We start from the raw sequence: 25,970 nt of genomic DNA on the forward strand, positions 1-25,970 counted from the left end.
ACACACACACATACACATCATTGCTGCAACGCAAGACAGAGTGAAGTGGAGGTCCATGATCGCCCACGCCAGTCGGCTAGTTTTAGTTTAGTTTTAATAGAGGTTTTACGGCGCTCGCAACTGCATAAGGTCATAGGAGTGCCAGAAGCTTAGATTAGAGGTGAAACAAGAGAGTAGCAAACATAAAAAAAGAAAAGGGGAGATAAGGACGATAGATGTCTCATAGGAGAGAAGAAGCAAACCACACCAGAGCACCCGCCAACCACCCACACGCCAGTCGGCAAGGCACCGGATCATGATAGGTAGTGGAGGTCATAGGAGTAAATAGAGAGTAACATACAGAGAAAAGGAAGAGAGATTGTTTAGTTTTAGTAAGAGTTTTACGGCACTTGCAACAGGATAAGGTCATATAAGTGCCGAAGATTAGAGGTGTTACAAGAGAGTAACAAACATAAAATAGAAGGAGGGGAGATAAAGACGACAGGTGTTCGATAGGAAAGAAGGAGCAAACTACACCAGAGCACCCGCCAACCACCCACAAAGAGAGATAAACACGATACACGTTCCATAGGTAAGGAGGAGCGAACCACTCCAGGGCGTCTGCCATACACCCACTACTGGAGAGTAGCATTTATTAAGAAAACGAAAGATTGGGGAGGGGGGGCGGGGTGAGAGCAATAGATGTTTGATAGGAAAGAAAGAGAAAACCACAACAGAGCACCCGCCACCCACCCAACCACCCACCTCACAGCACCTACCTTCGCTTTGAGGCGAGTCCAGCATGGATCCTCAAAACGCGTCTCGGTTATTTCCACCATCAGAGTCCGCCTCACTCCATAAAATTGAACTGAACAAGGGAGGGAGGATTGTTTAAAGTTTTAGTAAGCATTATACGACACTTGCAATACAATTAACGTCTAGTTCAGGCATGAATTTTACGGTGCTTGCAACAGAATAAAAGATTAAGTTTTAATAAGTTTTACGACACTTACAACACAAAACAGTCAACATATGTCCCGAAGATTAGAGGTGCTAGAAGATCATAACAAACACAAAAAAAGAGAGGTCAAGCCTATACATGTTTGATAGATAGAATAGAAGAAGCAAACCCCACCAGAGCACCCACGAACCACCCACAAGGAGGGAGTGAAAGTAATTGTAGATGTTTAAGCTTCTAAGTTTTTAAAAAGTTTTAGTAAGTGTTTTACGGCACTTGCAACACAATGAGGTCATATAAGTGCCGAAGATTAGAGGTGCTACAAGAGAATAACAAACACAAAAAAGAGAGGTCAAGCCTATAAATGTTTGATAGGACAGAAGAAGCAAACCCCACCAGAGCACCCGCGAACCACCCACAGGGAGGGAGTGAAAGTAATTGTAGATGTTTAAGCTTTTAAGTTTTTTAAAAGTTTTAGTAAGTGTTTTACGGCACTTGCAACACAATAAGGTCATATAAGTGCCGAAGATTAGAGGTGTCACAAGGCAGTAACAAACACAAAACAGAAGGAGGGGAGATAAGGGCGATATATGTTTGATAAGAAAGAAGGAGCAAACCACACCAGAGCACCCGCCAACCATGCTCAGACAGAACCACCTCTCCACACAAATACACACACACACATACACACACATACACACACACACACACACACACACACTCACTCAAACACACACATAACACACATACAAACACACACATACAGACACATACACACAGACACACACAAACACACACACACACACACACACACACACACACACACACACACACACACACAAACACAGTGCACAGAGACAAACACTCTCACATACATTGTAGTAATAATATGTGACACAACTTGTTGGAATCAGGCGCTCGTCAATTTTCGGGCATGTGGAGTTATTGGAACCAGCTTAAATCTGGTTCATTTGTCTTGCCTCCGAAGGAAAAAATACTCATTTACTTTGAATAGAAATCGAGATATCCGCATTTAAGGGAGGTGATAGTCATGTTTCAGGGGTTAAATTAGCGAGAAAATGACCGCAAAAGCTTGGTTATTTCCTTAACTTGAGAGCCCGTGGTAACGGAAAACTTACATTTTTTTGCTTTTAATCAACGTTTTTCAGTAAAATCCACACAGAAATGTGTTCTTGAATAGACATAAAAGATGTTGAGCAAAAAAAAAAAAAGATTTTAAAAATCGATAAAAATTACCAAACTGGCAAAAAAATGTTTGTATTATTTTGACGAGCGCCTGATTTCACCAAGATGCCTCACATATAAAAACCAAACATTGACCCTCGTAGAGTCTGGGACAGCGGATGAACTTTGTTACGACACACACACACACGCACACACACAAACACACAAACACACACACACACAAACACACACACACACACACACACACACACACACTGCACAGAGACAAACACTCTCACATACATTGTAGTAATAATATCATAAAAACCAAACACTGACCCAGGTAGTGCTCGGGACAGCGGATGAACTTTGTGACGAGAGGCATGTGCGAGAGATGTATCAGGTCGAGGATGTTGTCATTAATCAGGGACTTGGCGTGCTCGAAGAGCTTTATGTGACCTGCGCAAGAAGATCCAGTACATGGGGCTATTTTCAGTGAGCGCTTTACGACACTTGCTACATAATTAGGTATTATATTATATGCCAAGGATTAGAGGTGCAATGTGTTAGTTGCGTTTTGTTTTAGTAAGAATTTTACGGCACTTGAAGAACAACAAGGTCATATCAGCGACAAAGGTTAGTGTTACAAGAGAGTAACAAACACAAAAAAGGAGGAGGGATATTTTTAAAGTGTTTTACCGAGCTGGCAACTGCACACGGTCATACGAGCGTGCGATATAATTTCCGTTTGTTAGGAATTTTGAACTTTGGCCAGGTGGCAGCAGGCGCCTACTTTTATCGAATTTTCCGTCTGTGTCAGCTTTCGAACCCGGAACCTATTGAAAGAGAGGCGAGCACCGTATCTCTAACTCCGAGAGCCCCCGAAAGAGAGATAAAGATGATTCGTGTTTGATTGGAAAGGTGGAGCAAACTATACCAGACCACTCGCCAATCACCCGCAACTGCAGCTTGAGCGGAAGAGCCAACAAAAGCAATAGCAGAGGCAGCAGCAGTAGCTTTTTGGGTTTTTTAAGTTTAAGTAAGAGTTTTACGGCACTTGCAACGCAATAAGGTCATATAAGTGCCGAAGATTAGAGGTGTTACAAGAGAGTAATAAATACAAAATAGAAGGAGGGGTGAAAAGGACGACAGATGTTTGATAGGAAAGAAGGAGCAAACCACACCAGAGCACCCACCAACCACCCACGCAGCAGCAGCAGCAGCAGCAGCAGCAGCAGGAGCAACAGCAACAGCAACAGCAACAAACAAAATCAACAACAACAACAACAACAACAACAACAGCAACCACAAACCAAGGAGAGGCGGTGGCCCTGGCGAAGAGCACGCTCTTCGGGGCTCCAAACATTTCGAACGGATAGGCTACCACACACACACACAACAACAACAACAACAACAACAACAACAACAACAACAACAACAACAACAACCCCAACACCACCAACAACAACAACAACAACAACAGCAACAACAACAACAACCCCAACACCACCAACACCACCAACACCAACAACACCAACAACACCACCACCAACAACAACCCCAACAACACCACCACCAACAACAACCCCAACACCACCAATACCACCAATACCACCACCAACAACAACAACAACGAACAACAGCAACAACAACAGCAGCAACAACAACAACAGCAGCAACAACAACAACCAAACTCACGACACTGTAGCTTGTGATGCCTCCAGTGCAGCCCCTGGCACTGTCTGTCGCAGTAGGTGGCCATGTGGCACTGTGAGCAGCGGAGCGGGGCCTTGACCCTGGCGTGGCAGTGGCAGCAAGCCGTCAGGTTCCGGTGAAGTCGAGTCGTGCCGCGACGTCTGCTGGTGGCCATGACCAGGCGGAGCTCTTGGTCGGTGAGGGCGGGGGCTGAGGCGGAGGCGGTGGGGGCGGGGCCGGAGGCTGAGGCGGAGGCGGTGGGGGCGGGGCCGGAGGCCGAGGCGAGGGTGGTGTCGGGGGCGGTGGCGGGGGTGGCGGGGGTGTCAAGGGCGGTGTGGGCAGAGCTGGAGGTGGTGTCGGGGGTGGGGCCAGAGAAAGTTGGGGCGGTGTGGATGGCTGTATCGGGGTTGGTGGTGAGGGTGGTGAGGGTGGTGAGGGTGGTGTCGGTGTCGATTGCAGTGGGGGCGAGACCGGAAGTGGTGCCGGCGTCGTGGGTGTTGTCGGGAACCGGGGATGTGTCGGGGGATGTGTCGGGGGTGATAGTGAGGGTTGTGTCGGTCTCGGGGGTGAGGGTGGTGTCGGTCTCGGTGGTGAGGATGGTGTCGGTGTCGGCGACTGTGGTGAGGGTGGTGTCGGTGTCGGCGACTGTGGTGAGGGTATTGTCGGGGGTGGCGGTGGGCGTGGTGGAGGCAATAGAGTGGGCAGTGAGGGCGATACCATGGGCAGCGCTGGAAATAGCATCGACGACATTGTGTGGGGCCGAGTCGATAACACTTCTGGGAGCGGTATCGATGACAGTGCTGGGGGTCGTGTTGGGGGTGATATCGAAGACAGTACTTGTGGCAGCATCGGTGACTGTGTTGGAATCGGTATCGATGACATTCCTGTTAGCAGCATTGGTGACAATGTTGGAATCGGTATCGATCACATTCCTGGTAGCAGCATCGGTGACAGTGTCGGGGGCTATACTGATGACAGTGCTGGATTCGGTATAGATGACAGTGATGAGAGAAGCGGGGGCCGCTGGACTGTCGGCGTGGTCACTTCTGTCCAGCTGAGGGTCAGTGTGGTGGTCATCATGCCTCTCCATTGATATCTCAAATACTGGGTCCGAGAACGACACAAAGTCCGCGCCTCCTGCATTGCCTGACTGCGTGAGCAGGTCACTTGTGGCAGGTGGGTTACTATTTCTAGTCACTGGGTTACCAGTGGTGACTGGGTCATCGGTGGTCGTGGGGTCATCTGAGTCAGTAATAGTCACCTGGTCACTGGTGGTCGTTGGGTCAGTAATGGTCACTTGGTTACTGGTGGTCGTTGGGTCACTAGTTTTCGCTGGGTCACTGGTGGTCAGTGGTTCTCTGGCTGTCTTTTGGTCACTTGTAGACGCTGGGTCAGTGGTTGTCGGTGGGTCACCAGTGGCAGGTAGGTTACTAATGGGCTCTATGTCGTCGACAGTTGGTGGTTCACTGGCGACCGTTGGGTCAGAGGTGTTCTTTGGGTCACCAGCAGTAACTGGATCAGGGGTTGTCGTTGGGTAACCAGTGGTAGGTAGGGTACTAATGTGCTCTATGTTGCCGACAGTTGATGGGTCCCTGGTGGTTTCTTGGTGAGCAGTGGTCGCGGAGCCATGAGTGGTCTCTTGGTCACCACTGGTCACTGAGTCACAAGCGGTTGGTGGGTCATTAGCGATTGGTGAGTTACTAGTGGACGGTGAGTCACTAGTAGTTTTTAGGTCACTAGTTTTGGTTGGGTCTCGGTCATTAGTGGTTGGTGAGTCATTAGTTGTCAGTGGGTCACCAGTGGTATGTGGGTCACCTTTGGCCATTAGGTCACCGGTCGTGTGTACGTTACTACTGGTCTCTGGTTCATTAATAGTCGCTGGGTCTCCGGTGGACAGTGTGTCCTCACTAATCGATGGATAACTGGATGTCTTTCGGTCACTTGTAGACGCTGGGTCAATGGTTGTCGGCGGGTCACTAGTGGTTGTCGGTGCGTCGCTAGTGGTCGTTGGGTCACCAGTGGCAGGTAGGATACTAATGGGCTCTATGTTGCCGACAGTTGATGGGTCCCTGGTGGTTTCTTGGTGAGTAGTGATCGCGGAGCCATGAGTGGTCTCTTGGTCACCACTGGTCACTGAGTCACAAGCGGTTGGTGGGTCATTAGCGGTTGGTGAGTTACTAGTGGACGGTGAGTCACTAGTTGTTTTTAGGTCACTAGTTTTGGTTGGGTCTCGGTCATTAGTGATTGGTGAGTCATTAGTTGTCAGTGGGTCACCAGTGGTATGTTGGTCACCTTTGGCCATTAGGTCACCGGTCGTGTGTACGTTACTACTGGTCTCTGGTTCACTAATAGTAGCTGAGTCCCCGGTAGACAGTGTGACCTTTGTGGTCGGTGGATCATTGGGTGTCTTTTGGTCACTTGTAGTGGCAGGGTCTTCTATGGTCTCTGAGTCATCAGTGATCACTAGGTCATCGGTGGTCACTTGGTCTCTAGTGTTGGTTGTGTGACTTGTGGCAGTTGGGTCACTAGTAGTCAGTGGGAGACTAGAGGTCGGCGAGTCATTCGTGGTCGATGGGTCACTGGACGTCTTTTGGTCACTTGTAGACGCTGGGTCAGTGGTTGTCGTTGGGTCACCAGTGGCAGGTAGGTTACTATTGGGCTCTATGTCGCCGACAGTTGATGGGTCTCTGGCGACCTTCGGATTAGAAGTGTTCTTTGGGTCACCAGCAGTAACTGGGTCAGCGGTGGTCATCGGGTAACCGGTGGTAGGCAGGTTACCAATGGACTCTAGGTCGTCGACAGTTGATGGGTCACCGGTGGTTGATGGGTCACTGGTGGTTGCTGGGTGAGCGGTGGTCGCTGAGCCATGAATGGTTTCTTGGTCACCAGTGGTCACTGAGTTAGTGGCAGTCGTTGGTTCACAAGCGGCTGGTGAGTCACTAGTAGTTTTTAGGTCACTAGTTTTGGTTGGGTCACTAGTGGTTGGTGGGTCATCAGTTGTCACTGCGTCATGGGTGGTCGCTTGGTCTCTTGAGAAGGTTGTTGGATAACTTGTGGTTGTTGAGTCACAAGATGTAGTTGGGTCACTAGTAGTAGGTGGTTGATTAGATGTCGGTGATTCACTAGTGGTAGTTTGGTCGCTAGTTGTAGGCGAGTCATTAGCGGTAGTTGGGTCACTACAGGTCGGTGAGTCACTAGTGGTAGTTTGGTTGCTAGTGGTAGTTTGGTCGCTAGTGGTAGTTTGGTCGCTAGTTGTTGGCGAGTCATTAGTGGTAGTTGGGTCACTACAGGTCGGTGAGTCACTAGTGGTAGTTTGGTTGCTAGTGGTAGTTTGGTCGCTAGTGGTAGTTTGGTCGCTAGTTGTTGGCGAGTCATTAGTGGTAGTTGGGTCACTACAGGTCGGTGAGTCACTAGTGGTAGTTTGGTTGCTAGTGGTAGTTTGGTCGCTAGTGGTAGTTTGGTCGCTAGTTGTTGGCGAGTCATTAGTGGTAGTTGGGTCACTACAGGTCGGTGAGTCAGCAGAGACCGAAGGGTCATCGGTAGTGGCTGGGCCAGTGGCGGTTTCTTGGTCTGTAGTGGTGGTTGGATGACCTTTGGTAGTTGAGTCACCAGATGTAGTTGGGTCACGTGATGTAGTTGGGTCACTGGTAGTCAATGGGTGACTAGAGATCGGTGATTCACTAGAGATCGGTGATTCACTAGTGGTTGTTGGGTCACTAGAGTTTGTTGAGTCACTGGTAGTCGATGAATCACTAGTGGTTAGTGGGTCGTCAGTTGTCACTGTGTCACAAGTGGTATGTACGTTACTACTGGTCTCTGGGTCACTTATAGCCGCAGGGTCTCCGGTGACCAGTGTGTCCTTAGTGGTCGGTGGATCACTGAGTGTCCTTTGGCCACTTATATAGGCTGGGTCTTTGGTTGTCGTTGGGTCACCAGTGGTCGTTGGATTATCAGTGGTAGGTAGGGTACTAATAGGCTCTATGTCGTCGACAGTTGATGGGTCATTGATGGTTGCTGGGTGAGCGGTGGTCGCTGAGCCATGAGTAGTCTCTTGGTCACCAGTGGTCTGTGAGTCACTTGTAGTTTTTAGATCACTAGTTTTGGTTGGGTCACGGTCACAAGTGATTGGTGGGTCATCAGCTGTAACTTGGTAACCAGTGGTATGTGGGTCACCTTTGGCAATTGGGTCACCAGTAGTGCGTACGTTACTACTGGTCTCTGGGTCACTAATAGTAACTGAGTCTCCGGTGGACAGTATGTCCTTAGTGGTCGGTGGATCGCTGGATGTTTTTTGGTCACTTGTTGTCACTGGGTCAGTTGTCGATGGGTCAGTTGTTGTCGATGGGTCACTTGTGGTTGTCATTGGGTCATTAGTGGTAGGTAGGATACTAATGGGCTCTATGTCGCTGACAGTTGATGGGTGACTGGTGGTGGCTGGGTGAGCGGTGGTCGCTGAGCCATGAGTAGTTTCTTGGTCACCAGTGGTCACTGGGTCAGTGGCAGTCGTTGGGTCACTAGCGATGAGTGAGTTAGTAGTCGTTTTTTGGTCACTAGTTTTGGTAGGGTCACTAGTGGTTGGTGGGTCATCAGTTGTCACTGCGTCATGGGTGGTCGCTTGGTCTCTTGTAGAGGTTGTTGGATAACTTGTGGTAGTTGAGTCACAAGATGTAGTTGGGTCACTAGTAGTAGGTGGGTGATTAGATGTCTGTGATTCACTAGTGGTAGTTTGGTCGCTAGTTGTTGGCGAGTCATTTGTGGTAGTTGAGTCACTACAGGTCGGTGAGTCAGCAGAGATCGAAGGGTCATCAGTAGCAGTTGGGTCACTGGTGGCCACTGGGTCATCGGTTGCTTGGCCTCTAGTGGTAATTGGGTCACCAGATGTAGTTGGTTCACTAGATGTAGTTAGGTCACTTGGGTCACCTGGGTCACTAGATGTAGTTGGGTCACCAGATGCAGTTGGGTCATTAGTAGTCAGTGGGTGACTAGAGATCGGTAATTCCCCAGTGGTAGTTGGGTCACCAAAGGTTGGTGAGTCACTAGTGGTCAATGAGTCACTGGCAGTCGATGAATCACTAGTTGTTACTGGGTTATCAGTTGTCACTGGGTCTCCAGTAGAGCCTACCTTACTACTGGTCTCTGGGTCACTCATAGTCGCTGGGTCTCCGGTGGCCAATGTGTCCTTAGTGGTCAGTGGATCACTGGGTGTCTTTTGGTCAATTGTAGACGTTGGGTCACTAGTAGCAGGTAGGTTACTAATGGGCTCGATGTCGCCGACAGTCGCTAGGTCATTGGCGGTCGTTGGGTCAGAAGTGTTCTTTGGATCACCAGCAGTAACTGAGTCACTGGTGGTCCCTGAACCAATAGAGGTCGGTGAGTCAGCAGAGATCGAAGGGTCATTAGAAGTAGCAGGGCCAGTGGTGGTCACTGGTTCATCTGTGGTATCTAAGTCGCCAGTGGTCACTGGGTCATCTGTGGTTGTTTGGTCTCTACTAGTGGTTGGATGACTGGTGGCAGATGAGTCACTAGACATAGTTGGGTTACCAGATGTAGTTGGGTCACTAGATGTAGTTGGGTCACCAGATGTAGTTGGGTCACCAGATGTAGTTGGGTCACCAGTAGTCAGGGGGCGACTAGAGGTCGGTGATTCACAAGTAGTTGTTTGGTCACTTGTTGTTGGCGAGTCATTAGTGGGAGTTGGATCACTTGTGGTGCTTGGTGAGTCGTTTGTGGTTGTTGGGTCACAAGAGGTCGGTGAGTCAGCAGAGATCGAGGGGTCAATAGCAGTGGCTGGGCCAGTGGTAGTGGTTGGGCCAGTGGTGGTCACTGGTTCATCGGTGGTTTCTGAGTCGCCAGTGGTCACTGGGTCATCTGTGGTTGCTTGATCTCTACTAGTGGTTGGATGACTGGTGCTAGATGAGTCACTAGGTGTGGTTGGGTCACCAGATGTAGTTGGGTCATTAGTAGTCAGTGGGTGACTAGAAATCGGTGATTCACTAGTGGTAGTTGGGTCTCTAGTTGTTGGTGATTCATTAGTGGTCGATGAGTCACTAGTGGTTACTGGGTCATCAGCTGTCAATGGGTCACCAGTGGTATATGGGTCACCTTTGGCCATTGGGTCACTAATAGTCACTGGGTTTTCGGTGTTCAATGTGCCCTTAGTGGTCGGTGGATCACTGGGTGTCTTTTGGTCAATTGTGGTCGCTGGGTCACTAGTGGCAGGTAGGTTACTAATGGCCCCCATGTCGTCGACAGTCGCTTGGTCACTGGCGACAGTTGGGTCAGAAGTGTCTGTCGGGTCTCCAGCAGTAACTGTGTCACTGGTGGTCACTGAACCATTAGAGGTCGGTGAGTCAGCAGAGATCGAAGGGTTCTTAGTAGTAGCAGGGCCAGTGGTGGTCACTGGTTCATCGGTGGTTTCTGAGTTGCCAGTGGTCACTGGGTCATCGGTGGTTGTTTGGTCTCTAGTGGTGGTTGGATGACTTGTGGCAGTTGGGTCACTAGACATAGTTGGGTCACTAGATGTAGTTGGGTCACTAGATGTAGTTGGGTCACTATATGTAGTTGGGTCACTAGATGTAGTTGGGTCACTAGTAATCAGTGGAAGGCTTGAGGTCGTCAATTCACTAGTGGTAGTTGGGTCTCTATCTGTTGGTGATTCATTAGTGGTTTTTGGGTCACTCGAGGTTGTTGAGTCACCGGTAGTCGAGGAATCACTGGGTGTCTTTTGGTCAATTGTAGACTCTGGGTCACTAGTGGCAGATAGGTTACTAATGAGCTCGATGTTGTCAAAAGTGGCTTGGTCACTGGCGACCGTTGCGTCAGAGGTGACTATTGGGTCAGAGGTGTCAGTTGGGTCAGAGGTATCTGTTGGGTCACCAATAGTAGCAGGGTCACTGGTGGTCCCTGGATCAGTGGTGGTCGCTGTGTCATTGGTCGTTGCCGAGTTTCTGATATTTTCTAAGTTACTGATGATCACTGGGTCAGTGGTGGTCGTTGGGTCACCGGTGGTTGCTTGGTCTGTTGTGGTGGGTGAGTGACTTGTGGTGGGTGAGTTACTTGTGGTGGTTGGGTCACTTGGGTCACTTGGTGTAGTAGAGGTACTTGGGTCACTTGGTGTAGTAGAGGTACTTGGGTCACTTGGATCACTTGATGTAGTTGGGTCACTTGGAGTTGAGCCACTAGTAATCAGTGGGTGACTAGAGATAGGTGACTCACTAGCGGTAGTTTGGTCACTAGTTGCTGCCGAGTCATTAGTGGTTGTTGGGTCACTAGTGGTCGATGAATCACGAGTGGTTACCGGGTCATCAGTTGTCACTTGGTCACCAGTAGTGTCTACCTTACTACTGGTCTCTGGGTCACTTTTAGTCGCTGGGTCTCCGGTGACCAGTGTGTCCTTAGTGGTCGGTTGATCACTGGATGTCCTTTGGTCACTTGTAGTCTCTGGGTCACAAGTGGTCGCTGGGTCACTAGTGGCAGGTAGGTTACTAATGGGCTTGATGTCACCGACAGTCTCTTGGTCACTGGGGACCGTTGGGTCAGAGGTGTCCGTTGGGTCACCAATAGTAGCAGGGTCACTGGTGGTCGCTGGATCAGAGGTGGTCACTGTCAAGTTTCTGATATTTGCTGGGTCACTCAAGGTCACTGGGTCAGTGGTGGTCGCTGTGTCATTGGTCGTTGCCAAGTTTCTGATATTTGCTGGGTCACTGAAGGTCACTGGGTCAGTGGTGGTCGTTGGGTCACCGGTGGTTGCTTGGTCTCTTGAGGTGGGTGAGTGACCAGTGGTTATTGGTTCACCGGTGGTTATTGAGTCAATAGATGTAGTTGAGTCACTATATTTCAGTGGGTGACTAGAGGTCTGTGGTTCAACGGTGGTTGGTTGAGCACTAGTGGCAGTTAGGTCACTTGTAGTTGGGCCACTAGTCGTCGGCAATTTATAAGTGGTGGTTGGGTCACTGGCGGTGGTTTGGTCACTACAGGTCGGAGAGTGACTTGAGGTTGATGGGTCACTGGAAGTTGGTGGGTGACTGGAGATCGGCGAGCCACTTGTGGTCAATAAGTCACTAGTGGTAGTTGGGTCACTTGTGGTAGTTGGGTCACTTGTGGTAGTTGGGTCACTTGTGGTAGTTGGGTCACTTGTGGTAGTTGGGTCACTTGTGGTAGTTGGATTACTTGTGGTAGTTGGGTCACTAGTGGTAGTTGGGTCACTAGTGGTAGTTGAGTCACTAGTGGTAATTGGGTCATTAGTGGTAGTTGAGTCACTAGTGGTAATTGGGTCATTAGTGGTAGTTGAGTCACTAGTGGTAATTGGGTCATTAGTGGTAGTTTGGTCAGAGGTTGTCGGTGAGTCACTTGTTGTTGAAGCACTGGTGGTTGGTGAGTTGCTGGTATTTGATGAGTCACAAGTGGTCGATGGATCACTAGAGGTCAGTGGGTCACTGGTAGTAGTTGGATCACAAGTGGTAATTGGGTTATTAGTGGTAATTGGGTCATTAGTGGTAATTGGGTCATTAGTGGTAATTGGGTCATTAGTGGTAGCTGAGTCATTAGTGGTAGCTGAGTCACTAGTGGTAGCTGGGTCATTAGTGGTAGTTGGGTCATTAGTGGTAGTTGGGTCATTAGTGGTAGTTGGGTCATTAGTGGTAGTTGGGTCACTAGTGGTAGTTGGGTCACTAGTGGTAGTTGGGTCACTTGTTGTTAGTGAGTTGCTGGTATTTGAGGAGTCACAAGAGGTCGATGAGTGACTGGAGGTCAGTGGGTCACTGGTAGTAGTTGGGTCACAAGAGGTAGTTGGGTCACTCGTGGCTGTAGGGTCATTAGTAGCCAGTGAGTCACTAGTGGTTGTTGCGTCACTAGTGGAGGTCTGTGAGGGCGGGTCACTAGAAGTCGGAGGATCACTAGAAGTCGGAGGATCACTAGAAGTCGGAGGATCACTAGAAGTCGGAGGATCACTAGAAGTCGGAGGATCACTAGAAGTCGGAGGATCACTAGAAGTCGGAGGATCACTAGAAGTCGATGGGCCACTAGAAATCGGTGGGTCACATGTGGTCAGTGGATCACTCGTGTTCGTCGGGTCTCTGCCTGTCACGGCCTGCCCGCTCGATACTCCCGTTTCTCCGTCTTTTTGCTTCCTATTTTTCCTCTCCGGCACCGTCTCCTCTTTTGACTCAGCTGACTTCTCAAGAGCTGAGAGTTTGTCGTCAATACTAAAGAGTCCGATCTTAATAGACCAGAGGGAATTTTCAATTGAGTTAAGGGGGCCTTCAAAATCGGACGGTTTGAGTTTAAAATTTAGGCTATTGGAGTTCACAAGTAAAAGGGCGTCTTCAAGAGAGGCTAGGGTGTATTTGATTGCGAAGAGGGCGCGGTCAAGCTTCACGAAGCTGCTGTTCACATCTGAAAGGGTGTAACCCCTAATTGCTTCCTCGATGGCTCTAGCAATGTTCGTCGTGCCCTCCAGATCTATTCCCTGTGACTGTGATGGAGCGCAGCCCAGCTCGGCACTGGCGCGGTCAAAGGATTCCACACGACCTTTTTCAGCCGACGACGTCGTGAGCTCACGTCTGGAATCTCTGGTCGTATTCTTTCGAGTTCCGTGTGGTTTGCTTGTCGTCTGTGCTAGTCCTATATTCTCCTCTCCCGATCGCACGTCACGTGACACGAGATTTTCACCAGTACTTCCCGACTGCACGTCACGTGATATATTTTTATCAATCCCTCCCGACTGCACGTCTCGTGACACGACATTTTCACCAGTCCCTCCCGACTGCACGTCACGTGACTTACATTTTTTATTAGTCCTTCCGGACTTCCCATCACGTGAAGCATCCTCTCTCAATGTTTGGGTTTCTGGTTCGATGTGGAACCGCAGTTCCCTTGGCTTGAGCCTCGGAGACGGAATGCCGGCTACCTTGGGTACTGGAGGACGGTCGGCCACCTTTGATTTGTAAATGTGGTAATGCAAGAGGCCAACATAGTCTAGTCGTCCCAGGCCAACCTCCTCCTCGTCCTCGGGGTCAGACGTGCCGGACCAGATGGTCTCCAGGCCGCTGGAGTAGTAGCCGTCGTGAGTAGGGACCTCATTGCTCTTGTCGTTGTCGCAGGGCCGCCCATCAGGCAGGCAGTTGGTGCCCTGACACTGGGGGCAGTCTGTACCGTGAGCCCCTGTCCTTCTGGGAGCACGATCGTCCTCCTGGCTCTCATCGCTGTCCGACGACTCATCCAGGTCACCCGTGCCCCTATTACCCATGTCACCACTGCCCATATTACTAGTGCCCATGTTATCACCCATGATACCCCTGCCCATATTACCATCACCCATGTTACCAGTGCCCATGTTATCCCTGCTCATATTACCATCATCCATGTTACCAGTGCCCATGTTATCCCTGCCCATATTACCATCACCCAGGTTACCTCTGCCCATATAACCCATGTCATCATCACCCATGTCACTCCTGCCCATATTACCAATGTCCCCAACACCCACGTTACCCCGGCCAAGGTTACCTCTGCCCAGTTTACCTCTGCCTATTTTAACCTTGCCCAGATTACCTCTGCCCATGTTATAATTACCCAGGTCACCATCACCCAGATTATCATCACCCGGGTTATCCCTGTCTATGTTACCATGGTTACCCCTGCCCCCCATGTCACCATCGCCTATATAATCTTTGTCACCACCACTGGCCATGTTACCCATACTACCTCTACCCATGCCGCCGCCACCACCACTCCCCGTGTCACCCCTCTGCGCTATCTTATCTGTTGTCGTGGCGACAGGCAGCTGAGGCTCCACATGACGTGAACGTGGCCCGCTGTGCAGCTCATGGTCCTCGGTTGTCGAGGTCTCGCCAGCTCTCGCGGCAGTTGAGGCGGACGCTGATCTGGGTGCAGGTGCGCCTGGTGTTCGCCATTGATAGAAGAGTTTAGAGCCTTCGTAGACTGAGGGGGTCTCACTCGCCTGGCTTTCTGTCTTGATCACATCTTCCTGGCTGTCTGTCTTTAAGGCACCCTCTTGAGCTTGTGACGACCTGGGCACACCCGGCTGCGTCAAAACCGCTTCCGGCGACGCTCTGGACACTGCACCAGAAGAATTTCTCCTGATTTCGCCCGGCTCCAAAGGGTTGTCCGAGTCACATGTCTGACCACTCGCTCCGTCCTGCAGGGCGTCCGGACAACTGGGCAGTCCAGGGTAGCTGGGGTTGTTTTGAGCTCCCTCCAACTGTGTGGATGTCTGTCCCGGTTGTCCAGCCAGACCTCCAGATGTCTTTGCAGCCTCACACTTGAGGCACGTGACCTGGGGCTGGTCAAGCGCCTGAAACTCCCGCAGCAGCTCATCAAGGTCTTCGCCCTCGACCGACCCGTTCTTGCCTTTGTTCTTTTTTCGCGAGATGAAAACGCTGCTAGTGTGCGGGCACGTAGTTGGGGCTTTTCTGGGCTTTCTCCTTCTCTGCTTTTTGCTCGGCTCTGGGTGAGAGATCTCAGGGTCATCTGAAGGCTTGGGACAGGATTCTTCCGATTGATTGGTTTGCTTCCTCCCACTACGCTTCCGATTCTTCTTCTTTCTTCGCACACCCTCCGTTTCTCTCTCCGCTGCCTCGTCAGTACCTTCCTCCCTCGAGTCGTTACTCGAACGGCCAGCATCCCCCTCTGCCTGATCATTATCAGAAAAAGTAATCGGGAAGTCATTTTCGCCAACAGGGTTGATTTGAGTAACTTCCTTTTTAACTGTTACGTCACAGTGACCAGTAGGATTAACTGTCTTATCTTCCCTCTCTGGTGTGATATCAAGACTAACTGACTGAATATTTTCGTTATCTCTCCTTTCACCCACTTTTTTCTTTTCAGCAGTGTCATCATAACGTTCCTTCTTTTTAGCTTTGACGTCATGATGTTCCCTCCTTTTATTCTTGACATCATGATATTCTCCCTTGCTTTCGGCCATAACATCAGGTTGATTCTTTTTAGCCTTGACGTCAAGAGGTTCCTTCTTTGCCTTAATGTCATGATATTCTCCCTTCCTTTCAGCAACGACATCATGATGTTCCTTCTTTTTAGCCTTGGCGTCAGGGTGTTCCTTTTTAGCCTTGGCGTCAGGGTGTTCCTTTTTAGCCTTGACGTCATGATATTCTCCCTTCTTTTCAGCCGTGGCCTTGACATCATGATGTTCCGTCTTTTTACCCTTGACGTCAGAATGCTCTTTCTTCTTTTCCTTGACGTCAGGATGCTCTTTCTTCTTTTCCTTAACGTCATGATATTCTCCTTTCTTTTCTGCCGTAACTTCAAGATCCTTCTTTTCTGCCGTGACTTCAGGTTCCTTCTTTTTAGCCATGACTTCGGAATGTTCCTCCTCCTTTGTCTTAACGTTATGATATTCTCCCTTCTTTTCAGCCGTGACATCAAGTTCATTCTTCTTTGCCTTGACGACAGGGTGTTCCTTTTTGGCCGTGGCGTCCTGATATTCTCCCTTCTTTTCAGCGGTGGCCTCATGATGTTTTGCTTTTTTCCTTGCCGTAACCTCATGACGTTCCTCTTTCTTTTCAGCCGGGCTGTCTCGGTGTTCTCCCGATTTCACTTCCTTGTTTTTCGTCTCGGCTGTGTCGTGAAGGACTACGGGGGAGAATGTCGTGTCGGGAATTCTCCTCCTGCTTCTGTCACCTGCAGGTATCAGCTCCCTGTGTTGGACCAGGGATTGTCCTCGATTTCTTGCTGGTCTGCGTGAACTGCGACTCCTCCTAGAAGAATTTCCCGTTTGCATCTCTTGCCTTGGGCGATTACTACTTTCAATTGCTTGCTCCAACTCCACGCTGACTATGGCTGCATGCCCTACAGGAGGATTTAAAAGACCCAGTTGTCTTTCTGAAGAATCAACAGCGTCTCGAGTCTTCTCGATAGTCAAGCGTTTCTCAGATATAGGCGGCGGTTTGACAGCGTTCATCTTGTCGAGCCACTCCTGCCTCCGAGCCTCTACGTGCTGAGGAAGCTCAGGCCAATCACACGTTGACCACTGAGGCCTCATTACGGAGGCGAAGGTGACATTTTCTTCTGAAGCAACATCTCTACGTGTCCCGGAAAATGGTTGTGCCGCAACCGATCTGGCTCTTCTTGGATCGCGTTGAAAGCCCTTGGCCTTAGGTCTGGAAGATGACCTATGGACAGTCCTGTGCGACATACTAGTGTTAGCTGTGCTCGATGACTTGGGGTCAGCTGTGTCCGATGGCCGGGAATCAGCAGTGGTTTCTGACACAGAATTACTGGCGAAACGCACCCTAGGGCCAGACGTGGAAGATGTTGATACGGGGACATGTGTTATAGCTATATTAGGGACAGCTGGCTGATGTGTAGTGTGGACAGCTGGCTGATGAGCAGTGAGGGCATTTGGCTGAGATTTACTGAGGGCAGCTGGGTGGGGTGTATTGGGGTCACCTGTGTAATATATGCTGGGGACAGATGGCTGATGTGTAGTGAGGACAACTGGCTGAGGTGTATTGAAGACCGCTGGCTGGGATGTATTGAGGACAACTGGGTGAGGTGTATTGAGGACAACTGGCTGAGATGTATTGAGGACCGCCGGCTGAGATGTATTGTGGGCAGCTGGGTGGGGTGTTTTGGGGTCACTTGTGTAATATATGCTGGGGACAGCTGGCTGAGATGTATTGAGGGCTGCTGGCTGAGATGTATTGAGGACAGCTGGCTGAGGTATATTGAGGAGAGCTGGCTGGGATGTATTGAGGACAACTGGGTGAGGTGTATTGAAGAGAGCTGGCTGGGATGTATTGAGGACAACTGGGTGAGGTGTATTGAGGACAGCTGGGTGAGGTGTATTGAGGACAGCTGGCTGGGATGTATTGAGGACAACTGGGTGATGTGTATTGAGGAGAGCTGGATGAGATGTATTGAGGGCAGCTGAGTGAAGTGTACTGGGATCAGCTGTGTAATATATGCCGGGGACTGTTGGCTGATGTGTAGTGAGGACAGCTGGCTGAGATGTATTGAGGGCAGCTGGGTGAAGTGTATTGGGATCAGCTGTGCAATATATGCCGGGGACAGTTGGCTGAGATGTATTGGGGTCATCTGTGTAATAAATGCCTGGGTAAGCTGGATGGTACTCGTATGTATTGGGGACAGCTGTAAAATATGTATTGGGGTCATCTGTGAAATATACAGGAGGGCCCTCTGAGTAAGGCACAACTGGGAGAGTTGTGTTATATGACACAGAGTCCGCTGTGTAATATACACTAGGGCCAGGTGTGTCATTTGCGCTGAAGCTAGATGTGTAGTATACCGTTGGTTCAGCAGTAGAATATTGTATAGGGACCGCTGTGCTACACGTCGACCTCGGGCCAATTACTTCAGCCTCGCTCGAGACAACGGTGTAAGATGACACACTGTGTACATTGTCAGCTATGTGTGATGGTCCAGTGTCAGCCGGGTTAGTAGGCTCATTGTGCAGATTGTCAGCTGTGTAAGATGGTTGATTGTGTTCCTCTTGAGCTGGGTAAGATGACTCATTATGCTCATTATCAGCTGTTTCAGATGGTTTATTATATTCATTATCAGCTGGGCAAGATGACTCATGGCGTTCATTGTCAGCTGTATAGGATGATTTACTATCAGCCTTGTAAGATGACTTATTGTGTTCATTGTCAGCTGTGTAAGATGGCCCACCATCAGCCGTGTAAGATGGCTCAATGTGTTCATTATCAGCCGGGTAAGATGGCTCAATGTGTTCATTATCAGCCGGGTAAGATGGCTCAATGTGTTCATTATCTGCCGTGTAAGATGACTCAATGCGTTCATTGTCTGTCGGGTAAGATGACTCAATGCGTTCATTGTCTGTCGGGTAAGATGACTCAATGCGTTCATTGTCTGTCGAGTAAGATGACTCAATGCGTTCATTGTCTGTCGGGTAAGAAGGCTCATTGTGTTCAGTACCGGCCGTGTAGGTTGTTTCATTGTCGTTTGTGTTGGGTGGTTCATTATCATACATGTAAGGTGGCTCAATTTCAGCCGTTTGAGATGGCTCCTCATTTTGCTCAGTGTCGCCCGTGTAATATGGCTTCTTTTCGAGTGTACTGGGGTTAGGTAAGACAGGGTTTGCCGAGTCTGCTGGCCCGAGACCAGCCATGTTAAATGGCCGTGGGTGAGATGTGTTTGGAGAAAATTGCTCAGCTGGATCGGATGTTTCTCCAAATGTTTCTTCAATACTGGTATTTTTCTCAAACCCGTCATCTGGCGTTTGTTCCCGTAACAACCTCCGCTGACAAATCTTGATGATCTCCTGCGGATCTGAGTCGTCGCTGGGGATTTCCGCAATGACTTGTTCGGCCCAGCACAAAGACGGCCCAACTGCTTGTCTGTCAAGCCAGTCATCATCATAGACGGACCCGCCCGGCGACGAAAGTCTATCTATTGACTCATGTCTGTCACGGCTATCTCCGACTTCAGACTGCGCGGTGGGAACCGTGGCGTCAGCACCACCACGACTTGATGCCTCGGTGACACCAGCACTTCCTCTATGTGGTCTCTTCGTGACGACGCCAGGTTCACTGTACGACCCCCCAGTGGCTCCAGAACATTCGCCACTGGGATCCAAGTTTCTCAGCCACGCTCTAACGTCTATGTCCTCTGTAGCATGCGGTCCAAACTGGGGCCTTATCAAGTCAACTAGTTCGTCTAGGTTAACGGTCTCTCCCCGGGCAGCCTTGAACCCCATCTGAACCAACTTGACCACCAAGTTCTGGACATTCAACTGCTTGAGCGACTCGCCGCCACTTACCACCACCTCCTGCTCCTGCACCTCCTCCTCCCCCTCCTCCTGCTCCTCCTCCTCCGCACTCTCCTCCTCCTCTCCTCTCTCCTCCACCTCTCGACTCTCCTCCTCTCCTCTCTCCTCCACCTCTCGACTCTCCTCCTCTCCTCTCTCCTCCACCTCTCGACTCTCCTCCTCCTCCCCGACTCGGCCACGGGCTCCAGGGTCTCCGTCTGCAGCATGACGCCGGGCCTCGGGACGTGAGGCAAACAGGACAGAGGAATCAACCATCATCACCTCCTCCTCCGGGGTGAGCAATGGCAGTTCCTGGGACACTGGGAAAGATGAACAACTCCAGAAAAGGTCTTCTTGCTTTGCTTGTGTCGGCATCGTCCTGGAAGCAGATGTTGGGCATTCTGTGAATGTTTCAGGATGTCTGTACTTTTTCTCTTGACCAGCCGAATCTTGCTCGGTTACGATACTGGTAGTACTTGTGGCTCCCTCGTGGGTTGTTTCATCAACGTGGGATGTGAAGATTTCCATTACGGGTATTCTTATCCACTTTTGTGACTGCTCTGTTTGTTTCTGAGACTGTTGAACATTATGTGCTCCTTGAGACATAATCATTTCCTCTCTTTGGGATTGAACAGTACCCGTGCTCACTGATTCACTGTACTGCGCTTCTTCAGACCTGACCATTTCCTGTCTTTGGGGCTGAACGGCGGTTCTCGTGATCTCTAACCCAACGGTTTGCACTTCTTGAGGATGGACTGAGTGTACTCCCTGAGATTGGATTGTGTGCGCGTCCGCATAGGCTAAGCTGACCTGGGACGATGAGCTGACACCTGTGACATCCTCAGACGCGGGAATGTCTGTCACAGACGAGTGTTCTTCAGACACTTGCTGCTGTGTCTGGGTCGTTGCAGCTTGCGGAGACAAATGCTGCCTGTGTGGGTGACTGTCCAAGGGGGCAGATAACATGGGTGGCGCGCCGTGCTGAGCCGTCCTCTGACCACTTTCAGACATAAAGTCCTTTGGCGGTGTCGAGGGGCGGTCATCTGGGATGGACACGGCTAAAGCGTGGGCGTTGTTCTGAGAAAATGAGTCAGTCTGTAGACTCGGGGGGTTCCCTTGTAGCAGCACACCAGCATGCTCACCCCCTGGCCCCTCAGCAGCATGAGAAATTGGAATATATCCAGGGTCGGAAGGGTTGTACGCAAACACTGTTGGCGGGGGAACGTTTGGTGGGGGAATCGAAACATTCAAAGCTGTCATGGGAGCTGATTGACAGCCACTGGGGTAGGCTTGGAAGACATTATCTTGAGAAAGTGCTCCTGGCAGATGAGGTAAACTCTCCAATGGAACCACGAATTGTCCGTTATCGACTGGGACAAAAACTTGTGAAAGTGGCCGTACTGCCGGGAGATGGTGATCTGCGAAAAACCCAGGAGGGCCTTCTGTAAAAGTGGCCGGGTTTCTGAATCGTGGGCCTCGTGATCTACGTTCGTGGTCCACAGAAGGTGGGTCATGAGGTATGTTGTTTTGCTCCCTAGGGTGAAGGATTTGTTGATTACCGTGATTAGTACCATATAGTATAGCTGCATTGTTTCCAATAAATTCCGGTGGAGCCCCTGGTCTATTTCCAAACAACATAGCAGGTAGGAATGGCGGTACATTTCCCTGGTTGAATGTTGAAGGCATCTGTGGTCTATTTCCCTGATTGAATGAAAATGGAAACTGTGGTATATTTCCCTGATTGAATCCAGGCTGCAACTGTGGTCTATTTCTTTGACTGGCGCCTGACGGCATGCGTGATCTATTTCTTTGACCCATACCTTGTGGCCAATGTGGTCTATTTCCCTGGCTAAATCCTGGTGGCACCTGTGGTCTATTTGACTTGTTCGCATTAAATCGAGCTTGTGGTGTATCATTTCGGTCCATACGTCGAGGAGCCTGCAGATTATTTCTTTGGTCCATACGAGGAGTACGTGGTCTGTTTGTGAAGTTCATACCAGGTGGAGTTTGTAGTCTATTTCTTGGATTTTCATTAGGTGATACCCGTGGTACATTTCCTTGACTGGTAGCAGATGACACCTGAGATACATTTCCTTGACTGCTAGCAGATGACACCTGAGATACATTTCCTTGACTGGTAGCAGATGACACCTGAGAAAGATTTCCTTGATTGGTAACAGATGACACCTGAGATACTTTTCCTTGACTGGTAACAGATGACACCTGAGATACTTTTCCTTGACTGGTAACAGATGACAACTGAGATACTTTTCCTTGACTGGTAGCAGATGACACCTGAGATGCATTTCCTTGACTGGTAGCAGATGACACCTGAGATACATTTCCTTGGTTGGTAACAGATGTCACATGAGATACATTTCCTTGATTAGTAACAGATGAAACCTGAGATACATTTCCTTGACTGGTAGCAGATGACACCTGAGATACATTTCTTTGACTGATAGCAGACGACACCTGAGAAAGATTTCCTTGATTTGTTGGTGATGACACCTGGGGTACATTTCCTTGATTGATATCATGTGAGATCTGCGGTATGTCTTCTAGATCGGTACCACGTGACACCTGCGGTACATATTCCTGGCTGAATGTAGATGACACCTGTGGTATATTTCCGGGGCTGAACCATGGCGGCAATTGTGGTCTTTTCCCTTGATTGGTACCGGGCGGCCCTTGTGGTATATTTCCTTGATCCGTACCAGGTGAGGACTCTGGTTTGTCTTTTTGAATGATACCTGGGGGCACCTGTTGCTTATTTTCCTGGTTGACTGCAGATGGAACCTGTTGCCTATTTCCCTCATTAGTACCAGGTGGTTCCTTTGATTTATTTCCTTGGTTGGTACAAGGTTGCACCTTAGGTACATTTCCTTGATTTGGAACAGATGGCACCTGAGAAACATTTCCTTGACTGGTAGGTGATGGCACCTGAGAAACATTTCCTTGACTGGTAGGTGATGACACCTGAGATACATTTCCTTGACTGGTAGGTGATGACACCTGAGATACATTTCCTTGACTGGTAGGTGATGACACCTGAGATACATTTCCTTGACTGGTAGGTGATGACACCTGAGATACATTTCCTTGATTAGTAACAGATGACACCTGAGATACATTTCCTTGACTGGTAGGTGATGACACCTGAGATACATTTCCTTGGTTGGTAGGTGATGACACCTGAGATACATTTCCTTGACTGGTAGGTGATGACACCTGAGATACATTTCCTTGATTAGTAACAGATGACACCTGAGATACATGTTCTTGACAGGTAGGTGATGACACCTGAGATACATTTCCTTGGTTGGGAACAGATGACACATGAGATACATTTCCATGACTGGTAGGTGATGACACCTGAGATACATTTCCTTGACTGGTAGGTGATGACACCTGAGATACATTTCCTTGGTTGGTAGGTGATGACACCTGAGATACATTTCCTTGGTTGGTAGGTGATGACACCTGAGACACATTTCCTTGGTTGGGAACAGATGACACCTGAGATACATTTCCTTGATTGATATCATGTGAGGTCAGCGGTCTGTCTTTTGGATTGGTACCACGTGACACCTGTGGTACATTTCCCTGGATGAATTTGGATGACACCCAATGTGGTACATTTCCCTGGATGAATCCCGGAGGCACTTGTGGTTTATTTCCTTGATCGGTACCAGGTGAGGACTTTGGTTTGTCTTTTTGATTGACACCAGGTGGCACCTGTTGCCAATTTTCCGGATGGACTGCAGATGGAGCCTGTTGTCTATTTCCCTCATTAGTACCAGGTGGTTCCTTTGGTTTCTTTCCTTGGCTGTTACTAGGTTGCACCCTGGGTACATTTCCTTGATTAAAAACTGACGACACCTGAGATACATTTCCTTGGTTGGTACTAAGCTGCCCCTGAGGTTTTTTTCCTTGGTTGGCACTTGGTTGCACCAGGGGTACATTTCCTTGATTTGGAACAGATGACACCTGGGGTACATTTCCTTGATTTGGAACAGATGACACCTGGGGTACATTTCCTTGATTTGGAACAGATGACACCTGGGGTACATTTCCTTGATTTGGAACAGATGACACCTGGGGTACATTTCCTTGATTTGGAACAGATGACACCTGGGGTACATTTCCTTGATTTGGAACAGATGACACCCGAGATAAATTTCCTTGAGTGGTATCATGTGAGGTCTGCGGTCTGTCTTTTGGATTGGTACCACGTGACACCTGTGGTACATTTCCTTGGCTGAACCCTGGCGACACGTGTGGTATATTTCCTTGATCAGTACCAGGTGAAGACTCTGGTTTGTCTTTTTGATTAATACCTGGTGGCACCTGTTGCCTATTTCCTTGGTTGGTACTAGGTTGCAACCTGGGTACATTTCCTTGATAAGGAACAGACGACACCTGAGAAACATTTCCTTGATTAGGAACAGCTGACACCTGAGATACATTTCCTTGGTTGGTATCTGGTTGCACCTGAAGTTTATTTCCTTGGTTGGTATTAGGGTGCTCCTGGGTTACTTTTCCAGGATTGGTAATAGACGACTCCAGAGATACATTTCCTTGAGTGGTATCATGTGAGGTCTGCGTTCTGTCTTTTGGATTGGTACCTCGTGACACCTGTTGTATTTTCTCTTGACTGGTACCTGGTGCAACCTGTTGTCTATTTCCCTGATTAGTACCGGGTGGCTCTTTTGGTAAATTTCCTTCTTTGGTATCTGGTTGCACCTGAGGGTTATTTCCTTGGGTGGCACTAGGTTGCACCTGGGGTACATTTCCTTGATTGGTAATAGATGACACCTGAGATACACTTCCTTGATTGGTAGGTGATGACACCTGAGATACATTTCCTTGATTGATATCATGTGAGGTCTGTGGTCTGTCTTTTGGATAGGTACCACGTGACACCTGTGGTACATTTTCCTGGTTGACTGCAGATGGAACCTGTAGTCTATTTCCCTCATTAGTACTAAGTGGCTCCTTTGGTTTATTTTCTTGGTTGATACTAGGTTGCACCAGGGGCACGTTTCCTTGATTAGGAACAGCTGACACCGGAGATACATTTCCTTGGTTGGGAACAGCTGACACCTGAGATGCATTTCCTTGGTTGGTACTAAGCTCCACCTGAGGTTCATTTCCTTGGTTGGCACTAGGTTGTACTTGAGTGCTATTTCCTTGGTGGGTACTAGGTTGCACATGGGGTACATTTCCTTGGTTGGCGCTAGGTTCTACCTGAAGTATGTTTCCTTCAGGTGTGCCAGGTGAGGTGTTTGGTCTATTTCCTTGATTGGTACTAGACGGAGCCAGTGGTATATCTCTTTGATTGGTACCACTGGAGTGCGGGGAAGAGGCCACAGTGGGGCTGGAGAGGGCAGCAAGGGGGCGTTGCATAAAAGACACTGGCGTGGGAGGATTTGGAAGAAGAGGGGAGGGTGTGGGGAACGGCAGCGTGAACCTCACTCGTTTTGTTGTCTTGGTTGTAGAGCTCTGTGTTGCGTGGCTTTCAGTTGTAGGGCTGGCGGAGAGTGGATAGGGTTGTGTGGATGGAGAGGGTTGGGAGGGTGGGGAAGGTTGTGTGGGTGGGGTACACGCAGGCAGGCAGGAAGTGTGCGGAGAACTGGGGATGGGTGGAGAACGTGGTTTGGTCGGAAAACGGGGTTTGGTGGAAAACCGGGGTTTGGTGGGAGAAAGAAGTTTGGTGGGAGAACGGACAGTGGGAGAACGGGGTTTGGTGGGAGAACGGGGTTTGGTGGGAGAACGGGGTTTGGTGGGAGAACGGGGTTTGGTGGGAAAACGGGGTTTGGTGGGAAAACGGGGTTTGGAGGGAGAAATGGGTTTGGTAGGAGAAATGGGTTTGGTGGGAGAACGGGGTTTGGTGGGAAAACGGGATTTGGTTGAAAAAATGGGTTTGGCGGGAGAACGGGGTTTGGTGGGAGAACGAGGTTTGGTTGGAAAACAGGTGGTGGGAGAACAAGGTTTGGTGGGCGAAGGGGGTTTGGTGGAAGAAGGGGGTTTGGTGGGAGAACGGACAGTGGGAGAACGGGAGGTGGGAGAACTGGGTTTGGTTGGAAAAATTGGTTTGGCGGGAGAACGGGGTTTGGTTGGAAAACGGGTGGTGGGAGAACAAGGTTTGGTGGGCGAAGGGGGTTTGGTGGAAGAAGGGGGTTTGGTGGGAGAACAGGCTTTAGTGGGAGAACGGGGTTTGGTGGGAGAAAGGGGTTTGGTGGGAGAAAGGCGTTTGGTGGGAGAATGGGTCTTTACAGCAGGGCGGCTAGTGGTTTGAGGACAGTGTTTGTTGAGAAAATAGGGTTTGGGTGGAAGAACGGGTTTTGGGGGAGGAGGGGGTTTGGTGGAAGCCCTGGGGTTTGT

At 49.6% G+C, this 25,970-nt stretch overlaps 1 protein-coding gene across 1 annotated transcript in view; it reads right to left on the reverse strand.

The window, feature by feature from the left end:
* The window catches only part of LOC101845695, a 34,007-nt gene that overhangs the window by 4,142 nt on the left and 3,895 nt on the right, over positions 1-25,970 (reverse strand). The window contains exons 2-4 of the mRNA XM_035970012.1: positions 3,821-25,970; positions 2,462-2,581; positions 759-847 (exon numbers count right to left, since the gene is read on the reverse strand). Coding sequence (XP_035825905.1) covers positions 759-847; positions 2,462-2,581; positions 3,821-25,970 — 22,359 coding nt within the window. The remainder of the gene's footprint in view (positions 1-758; positions 848-2,461; positions 2,582-3,820) is intronic.

The sequence above is a fragment of the Aplysia californica genome, unplaced genomic scaffold (assembly GCF_000002075.1).
Source record: "Aplysia californica isolate F4 #8 unplaced genomic scaffold, AplCal3.0 scaffold00209, whole genome shotgun sequence".
Lineage (NCBI taxonomy): Eukaryota > Metazoa > Mollusca > Gastropoda > Aplysiida > Aplysiidae > Aplysia > Aplysia californica.